Source organism: Vicia villosa, linkage group LG1 (genome assembly GCF_029867415.1).
Source record: "Vicia villosa cultivar HV-30 ecotype Madison, WI linkage group LG1, Vvil1.0, whole genome shotgun sequence".
NCBI lineage: Eukaryota > Viridiplantae > Streptophyta > Magnoliopsida > Fabales > Fabaceae > Vicia > Vicia villosa.
Window position 1 is genome coordinate 234824522 of NC_081180.1, and position 9283 is coordinate 234833804.

At 36.4% G+C, this 9283-nt stretch overlaps 1 protein-coding gene and 1 pseudogene across 1 annotated transcript; both read right to left on the reverse strand.

The window, feature by feature from the left end:
- Positions 1-477: 477 nt before the first annotated feature.
- On the reverse strand, positions 478-2394 carry LOC131596725 (uncharacterized). Its single transcript, XM_058869470.1, has 3 exons — positions 1364-2394; positions 1025-1258; positions 478-916 (listed from the first exon to the last, which is right to left on the reverse strand). The coding sequence occupies exons 1-3, from the start codon at positions 2392-2394 to the stop codon at positions 478-480; spliced, it is 1704 nt and encodes a 567-aa protein (XP_058725453.1).
- A 2310-nt stretch (positions 2395-4704) lies between these two features.
- On the reverse strand, positions 4705-8942 carry LOC131596733 (uncharacterized; annotated as a pseudogene).
- Positions 8943-9283: the final 341 nt, after the last annotated feature.

Here is a 9283-nt window from a genome sequence, read left to right on the forward strand (position 1 = left end):
ACTTTGACCAATTCAATCCTGCCTGCTATGCTCAGCAGCGTAGCACTCCAATGGTTTATCTTACTCAGGATTTTCTCAATCAGAGGTAGATAATGATTCATGTGGAGTTTTTTGCTGGTGACTGGAACTCCCAAATATCTAAAGGGCAGCATACCTTCATTAAATCCTCTACTGGCCAGAATATCATGCTTAGTATTATTGTCCACAGCTCCAAAATAGATGTAGCACTTCATAGGATTCACCTTCAGCCCTGTTGATGAGTAAAAGGTATCCATGGTTTGCATCATCACATCAATGGAGTGTTTGTCACCTCTAGCAAACAAGAGAATGTCATCAGCAAAAGTAAGGTGTGTGATATCAAGCTTCCTACACTTAGAGTGATGCTTAAAATCAGGATTTAAGTGCAATTTCTTTAGCAGCCTACTCATGTATTCCATCACAAGGAAAAATAAGAAGGGAGATATGGGATCTCCTTGTCTAACACCTCTTTTTGGCCTGCATAAGCTTTGAGTTACTACCATTTATGCTAAATCTGTAGGACACAGTGGAAACTCCTTGCATGATCCAATGGACAAAAATCTCAGGTATATTAAGTTCTAGCAGAATGGTTTCAAGAGCTTTCCAATTAAGCATATCATATGCTTTTTGGAGATCAAGTTGAAAAAGGCATCTTGGAGTACCTTGCTTCCTTGTGTATCCCTTGATCAATTCAGTAGCAAGCAAGATGTGAGAGTGGATTTGTTTCCCTGGAATGAAGGCAGCCTGATTGTGACTGGTGATGGATCCAATAATGCTAGCCATTCTTGTAGTCAGGACTTTAGAGTAAATTTTGTACACAACCGTGCAACATGCTATGTGCCTATAGTCTTTGAGATCCTTAGCACTGGCTTTCTTGGGGAGGAGGGTCACCAAAGTGCTATTGAAAGCTTTAGACACAATCTTATGTCTAAACTAATAGCTAATAGTGTTCACCACATCATCTTTCACAATGCTCCAACAAGTCTAGTAGAATTTTGCACTGTACCCATCTAGGCCAGGGGCTTTAGCATCCCCTATATCATGAAGAGCTTCAAAGATTTCCTTGTCACTTATAGGCTGCATAAGTAATTGTCTCTGGGCAGTAGATAGTTGAGGGCCCTCTCTCATAACTCTAATGTCAATCTGGTTCAGAGTTCTATCCTCATTCCCCATGAGATCTCCAAAATGCTGCAACACTTGTTCAATCTCATCATTAGCAGTGATCTCAGTCCCATCATTCCTGCATATGAACATTCTTTTTTGATGATTTTTAGCCTTCAAGGTAGCATGAAAATACTGATTGTTTTCATCCCCTAGCTTGATTCAGTCCACCTTTGCCTTTTGCCTCAGAACTTTTTCCTCAATCTCATTCCAATGTAAGATCTCAACAGTTTTATCTTTCACTTTCAACAACAGTTCTTTGTTCATTGGATCATTCCCTATATCCTGTTGCAAGGCATTCATCTCCTTCCTAGTAGCCACAATGGTCCTTTTAACATCATTTAGGGGTCTACTCAGATTCCTTAAAGGCCTCATGAGTCTCTTCAGCTTTTTCCACAGGATACAAGGAGGATTCCCTGCAATAGGTGTTGCCCAGCTTTCAGCCACAAGTTCCTGAAACCCGTCAAACTCTATGACACAGTTAATAAACTTGAAGTGGTTTTTCTGAGGCCTCATCCTAGGTTGATTTGTGAGCTGCAGTATAACATGATTTGAGACACTTGGGGGAAGGTGTCTCAAATGCATATCAATCACTTGAAACCATAGAGAGTTTCCAACCACTCTATCAATTCTAGTGTAGATGGGATCATTCACTTGTTTGTTATGCCAAGTGTAGTAGTCACCAGTGTTGTCCATCTCACTTAGCCCACATAAGTCCATCATATCTTGGAGGTCCTGAAATTCCTGGGCCACCACCATTCTACCTCCAATTCTTTCATTGCTTTTGAGAACATTGTTAAAATCCCCTACCACACACCAAGGCCTATTGGTTCTAGGCAATGTAGCAATAGCTTTCCACAATAGTTTCCTTTGCTCAATAGTATTCATAGCATAAACAACAATCATTTCAAAACACATCTTACCATCTATGCTCTCCACTCTGTAGTGTATGAATTGGCTAGAGCTCTTTACCATCTGAATTTTGTAGTTGGTAGAATTCCAGCATATCCAGATCCTCCCATTGTCATGGTGTTGGTAGTTATCCAGAAAGCATTTATAGAGTCTCATGTTATCCCTAATTTTGATGGCTTTCTGATGCTTCACACGAGTTTCAATCAAAATGAAAATGCCTGGCCTCAAATCATTGAGATGGGAGCAAATCTCTCTTTGTTTGCCAGCTTTATTCAGCCCCCTAATGTTCCATGAAATCAGCATGGATCAATGGTTGCTTGCCCTAGAGTGTCAGCCAAACTCCCTCGTGCATGAAAAGCATTACTGCAGCTCACAGTACTTGTTGTTATCTTTTTCCCATTAGTAGCTCCTCTATGGTGTCTCCCAAACAGCTTCCCCTGCATTATTTATCACAATCACTTCTGGTGCTGTTGGTGTTGACACAGTCTCACTATGCTCTTGTTCCACCCTCTGTTCATGTGATGTGGTTCCACCAGGCTTCTTTACTTCTACTTGTTTCTTTGTTCTCCATACTGAGGAAGCCTGTCCAGTAGCACAGTTGTGCCCAAAGGTTTGACAACTCCCACAAAATTTGGGCAACCAATCATACTCAATTGGCTATTGCATCAGAGCTCCCTCATGATTCCTGATTGTAAACTTTTTAGGAACTTGTATTGTTGCATCAACCTCAATCAACATCCTAGCATAAGAGGCTCTAAGCTTATGGGCAGTGCACTCATCAGTAACTATAGGAGTACCAATGGCACTGCCTATTTTGTTCAGACTCTTAGCTCCCCATAATCTCAATGGCAGTTTTGGCAACTTCACCCACACAGGGATGGTTCTCAGCATATCTGTCTTCATGTTAAACTTAGGTGTCCAATCCCTCAATAGCATAGACATATTCTTGATAGTGTAAGGCCCATTCATAAGGATCTCCTCTTTCTCATCAAAAGTCTTAAATCTAAGGATGAAATAGCCATCATCATGGTAGAGTATGTCAGGCAATTGGATAGTATTCCAGTTCTTGATCATGAATTGTTTCACCATGTTCATGCTTAACTCTCCCCCTAACACATACATGATAAGAGCATTCTCCCAATACCTAATTTCAGATTCAATATCTTCTTCCTCAATTTCTACCACAGTTATCCCTTCTACTACTTTAGGAGCAATAAAGTCAAGATTCATACCGTGTGAAGGCTTCCGATTGTTGTTGAGCACGTCTACCCATAGCTTTCGAGGTTCATCCATGGCGTTCTCCGGTGGTCCTCCTTTCTTCTCAATATGCTTCTCCGATGGCGACTCCGAGCGCTTTGCAGTTTGTGTCACATCGGCGTTGTCATTGTTATCGAGCACAGGATTCTTGGTGATACTTATTGTTGCATCTAGCTTTCCCTTCTCGGTGGTTTCCAATAGTGATTCCGGTGGCAGTGGTTCCGATCATGGAGGTCTCCCTCGCCCCCGTCCCCTCCCGCGCTTGGGAGCCATTCAATACAATTAAGATCCTTATAATACTTCTAACTATAATTTTCACATTTTGTACTTTTAGTAAGTACAATATTCATACCTGAATTAGACTCATAACTAAAAGTTGTCCATCTCAAAGGGAGTCACCTCTTCAAGGGAAATATATAATATCGTCAAAGCAACACAACCCCATGCTTAATTGAAGTGCTCAATGTCACTGAATAGGGATATGCATCTGGCATCGATGTACACATGAGTCTTATAAGCTAAGATAATACATCCTACAAGATGTAACATGTATACCATAACAACCATCTCATATCTAGAGCGCTCCACAAATGACTTATACATATCCTAGAGATAAGAGATACATAAATGACCAGCTTTATTAGTCCTGAACTCCTCAATACCATGCCCGATGTAACACCCAGGTATGTCTAAGAAATCATACATGCAATTTGTTGGTTCATCGGTGGAAGGGGTGAGGAAGTTACCAACAAAGGGAAAATAGAAGAGGCTGGAGACATCATCTAGGGTAAATGTCATCTCACCAAATGGAAGATTAAAGGAAGATGTCACTTTATGCCATCGCACAACAAAATGAGGTAACAAGGGAGCGTTAAACATGGTGTGTGAGCAGTCTACCTATGACAACAGGCAACCAACACTGACCATCACCCTGACCTGATCATGTATATGCACTTTAGAGAGTTTATTCAACTTTGACCAATGAGTGGGTACCTTCAATGGAGCATGGTCATGCAACAAATAAAACATAAATAATTAATTACATTCAATTAGCCACTAATAATTAAAAACAACTTAAATTAAAATGTTTACACATATCCTTGTGATAATTAAAATGCCACATGATCGACATACCTAGTGAGAAAAATAAGACCAAAATTCCCCCAAGAGAACCCCATCTGCGTTAGCCTAATTAGATGCCTCTAAATTAGATTGAGTCACCACCTTTGTATAAGCTAAAACAAGAACCTTTGTATCAGTATGAGTATGAACTTTCATATCATCCTAAATAGCCACCTCTGTATCAGCTAAAACAAGAACTTATGTATCAGTATGAGTATGAACCTTCATGTCATCCTAAATAGCCACCTCTACCTCAACATCATTAACAATGACAACATCTGGCTCAGGATCATAATCTATAGCCCATCCAACTCTACCTCTTCTACGTTGGAGAGTACATGATCCATGATACTGTTCATTCTTTTTATGGTGAGAATCGATGAGGACTACTCTACATGCCATAGTATGTAGATGAATGTCTTCGTCATCAAAATTTCCTCCACCAAAGCTCTTTGCAACTGCCATCTTGCTTAATCTAGGAATGATCTTACTGTCTCTTCCTCTTCTTGACACTATAGACAAAAAAGACCAAATAAAATAAAATAAAATTGACCTACCAGATTTTTGGAAATATACAGTCACACCCTTACATCTACCAGCAATTTTAAAAATTGTATATGCTTGTATGTGCTTTTATCGACATTTTGTAAATATCTGTTATGAATATATGCATTTTTAACGACTATTTCAAAATTGTCGATAAAAAAATATCATGTTCATGTTTTTTATCGAATATTTCTAAATTGCCGCTATGCAACCATAAACATGCTTTTTTATCAGATATTTCTAAATTGCCGCTATAAAACAACAAGTTTTGAACCATCAATTTAAAAAATCTGATAAAAATTTATGTTTTTCTTTATATATCCAATATTTTATAAAAAAATCGATAAAAATGTATATTTTTAATGAAAAACAAAGTTTACTTGTAAAAAAATTAAGCTTTTTACAAAAGTAAAAATAAAAGAGATTTTGGGTTTACATAATTGCTTTTTTTTAGCTTTGGAGATATTGTGAATAAATGAAGGGTTATGTGGGGTGGTAAGTACAAGTTGGAGGATGCTATGTAGATTCCTCAAATAATTTATATAAGTCGTAGGCCCATTTCTAAGGTTAGGTATTTTAAAAGTCCAAGGACTAAAAATCAATTTGAAGATAACATTTTAAATTTTTTTTCCTACAAAGGCTATGACTTTTATGGACAAATAACAAGATAGTTTATCTAATTATCTTAAGTTTAATTTTGAGGTATAATGTTATCCTTTAAAGATAATAGCTCCTCTAAATATAGGTCAAATTTAATTGATAAAACGTGAATAAATTTATAAATTAATACAATTAAAATACTGTTTTATTAATTTAGAAGATAAATCAAGAACAATTATTTTTAAAAACATTTTATAACTTGATTAACATAAAAAAATAAAAAAATAAAAGCAAATCATTTCCTTTTCCCACCCTTCAAATTCTTGCTTTCAAATAAACCCAAAAGACCGGCCCAGCATATTGAATTCCTAACTTCATTCCAATATTATCCTTTCCAGCCAAATAGTATAACAAATAACAATTCAACCCTTTTAACTAAAACAAGTTTAAATTTCCTCAATATGTTATATTGAGAATTTCCAAAAATGCATGATTTTCTTAACATGTGGTTCCACCATTCTCATCTTGTTTTGCTAATAACGCTATGAACATGAAAATGACTATAAATCCTAACTATTCAATAATATTGTTCTTTTGATTAAGTATAGAGTGTTGACAATGACGGTAGACTTTAATAGACTTGAGAAAGATTGTGATGACTCAATCTCTGTTGCATTTATGCCCGCTCTACTTTACTATGGCTGAAAGTCTATCTCCTAAACTTAAAACCGCATGTTTATTGATTTAGGCTTAAATTTTAATTGTTTTGTAGATGCAAACAAATGCACCAACACATTGCATTATCGATTAATCTTGAGGAATTACATGACGCAAATTAAATAACGGTTAATGCGTGTGAACCAGCACTGTTCCCGAGAATTTGGAGGCCCTGTGCCCAGGAGCGGATTCAGACAATATATATTGATGTGGCTAAATATAAACAAAAATACGAACTAAATCATTTTAAAAATGAATAATAATATTGTTTAATGCAATACATAACAATGAAAATCGTCTATCATTCATTTCTTGAAAATGAGCTAAAATAACATCATTGTTAATTGTTCCAAGAACATCTATTTCTATAAAAGTTACAAGACGGTCATTTAACAACTGATCACTCATTTTGTTACATAATTGACTCTTCACAAATTTGATAGCTGAAAAAACACGTCCCACACTTGCAGTTGCTACCGGCAAGACTAAAGCCAATTTTAGAAGCTTATAAACCATATCAAATATGTTGCACTTATTTGTTTCCACAAGTTTTGCACAAAGATCTGAAAGTCCTTTTAAATTTGCAAATTTTGGGTCACATAGAACATTTCTAACATAATTTTGAAGTTGATGTTGCATCACCACTTCCGGCACATCCACAAAATCATTTGGATAAAGTTCAACCATCCTTAATAACTTTTTCACATCAAAAGCTGCAAATGACGATGAAGGACTCAAACATGAAAAACATTCTAAAAGTTCAGTATTCTCTTCATCAAACCTAGCATTGAGCTAGTGCAACTGCAAATCTAACACATTAAACAAACAATCGTGCTTATAATGATGCAAATTAGAAACACTAGAAGTTGTAGCATGTCGCCTAGGTTTCATCCCTTGCACATATGATGCATCCATGCCAGGCACATCAATGTCAAGCTTATTGCAAATTTCCATAACCTTAGATATAAGCTCTTCCCATCCATCATTCCTCATTTCTTGTAATTCTTATTTGGTAGCATTGACAAGTGACAAAACATTCAAAAGATCTTGATCACGCTTTTGTAACGCTACACTCAAATCATTTGTAAATCCTAAAATCTCAACCATCATATATAACATGAAGATTAAATCAAATGATTGAAGCACATCTAACAAAAGCATAGTTTCACCATATTTTTCAAATGACGTATCATTTCCAACTTCTTCAAGTACCCCAATAATGACACCATACAAAGTCATCAAACTAGTGAGAGTCCTAAAGTGGGAACTCCAACGAGTGTCACCCGCTCTAGCAATATATGATTCTTGGTTTAACCCGCTACTAATTTCTATTTGGCCCTCTTCAATCAATTTAGCAAACTAAGCTACTTGTTTGTCCCAAAGTAATTCTTGTCTCTTATTAGAAGATCAAATGAAATTAACAAGCATATTGACCTTCCCGAAAAAACCACTAACATCTTTATGAGTCTTAGCAAATGCAACAAGTTCCAATTGAAGTTGATGGGCGAAACAATGCACATAATAAGCAGATGGATTCTCATTTTGGATTAAAGTTCTCAAACCATTAAACTTACCTCTCATATTGCTAGCTATGTCATACCCTTGCCCCCTAATACTAGATATACTCAAGCCATTAATAGACAACAGCTTCTCAAGTGACTCCTTAAGTGACTTAGCACTTGTTTCTTTAACACTTACAATACTAAGAAACCTTTCTTTTACCAAACCTTCATTATTAACATAGCGAACAACCATTTGTTCTTTACCAGCAACATCACCAGATTCATCAATCAAAACACAAAACACATCATCCGTAATATCACATATAATTTGTTGAGTTATTTCACATGCACAAGCAGCAGCAAGATCCTTTTGAATCTTAAGGCCAGTCATAAGGTTATTTCCCGGAGCACAATTTATTACACTAGCTATCTCCAGGTTGATTTCCTTTAAAGTATCCACCAAATTAAGAAATGACCCCTTAAAAATAAAGAGTTAAGAGACTCTTCATTCCCTCTAAATGACATGCCACACCTCAAAAGAAACTCAGTAGCTACAAGGGATGTGTTTACACGAACACGATATTCGACATTTATTTGCTTAGTTTGATTAACAAATGAGGCCTTAATACTTTGGTTTGGGTTCATGAGAGCATAACCCATATGCACACAATCAACATGACTATTGGAATAAGTAGCATGATTAGCCAACCTTTGAGCATTCTTCAAATCACCAAAACCGTCTCCCACAAAGTGACCCCCCCATACTTAGAAACATTTTTACACAAAAAATATGGCAAACAAAACACTACCAATCCAATCATTCAAATCAAACCAATTTTTGCAAAATCGACGTTTTTGTTTACCTTGAATAGACTAAGGGTAAACGAAATTGTGAGGAGGTTGATGACGACCTATTTTTAAATAAGCTTTCCTTACCTCATTTTGGATGCCAGGATGATAGCTTGAAATTGGAGGCCTAATTCCCGGATCCGTTTCCAACAATTCATAATCAACAACTTTGATACTCTCACTTGGATATTGAGTTTCCGATGCTTCTACATTAGCCGAAGAAGTGGCTTTGTCTCTAGAGAGAATAATGAAACCAAATGATTAGAAAGAAAATAATTTATGAGAAATTAAGAAAGTTGATATTTTTAATAAATTGGGGTTTTAGGGTTCAACTCAAAAAGGAGAAAAGAATAAGGGAAATTTGAAATACCCACTTTACCTTTGATTTTCAATCACCCACAAATAAATGCAACCACTTTGGATTAGGAAATATGATAACAAATGACAAATATGAGAGATGGCGGGGTTTAAGAAGAAGAGAAAAAGAAGTTATGGTGAGAGAGAGAGAGAGAGAGAGAGAGAGAGAGAGAGAGAGAGAGAGAGAAGAGAAGAGATATTAAGAGAGAGAAAAGTGAATTGGTGTGTTGTGGTATTTTTTA

What these genes read in the sequence shown, in the direction of transcription:
- LOC131596725 (XM_058869470.1), bottom strand. Translation starts at nt 2,394, where the DNA reads ATGCTGATTTCATGGAACATTAGGGGGCTGAATAAAGCTGGCAAACAA. An exon ending in ATTGAGGAAAAAGTTCTGAG is followed by an intron (nt 1,259 to 1,363) that starts GCAAAAGGCAAA and finishes GTTCATATGCAG; the next exon opens with GAATGATGGGACTGAGATCA. An exon ending in AAAGCCCCTGGCCTAGATGG is followed by an intron (nt 917 to 1,024) that starts GTACAGTGCAAA and finishes AGCTTTCAATAG; the next exon opens with CACTTTGGTGACCCTCCTCC.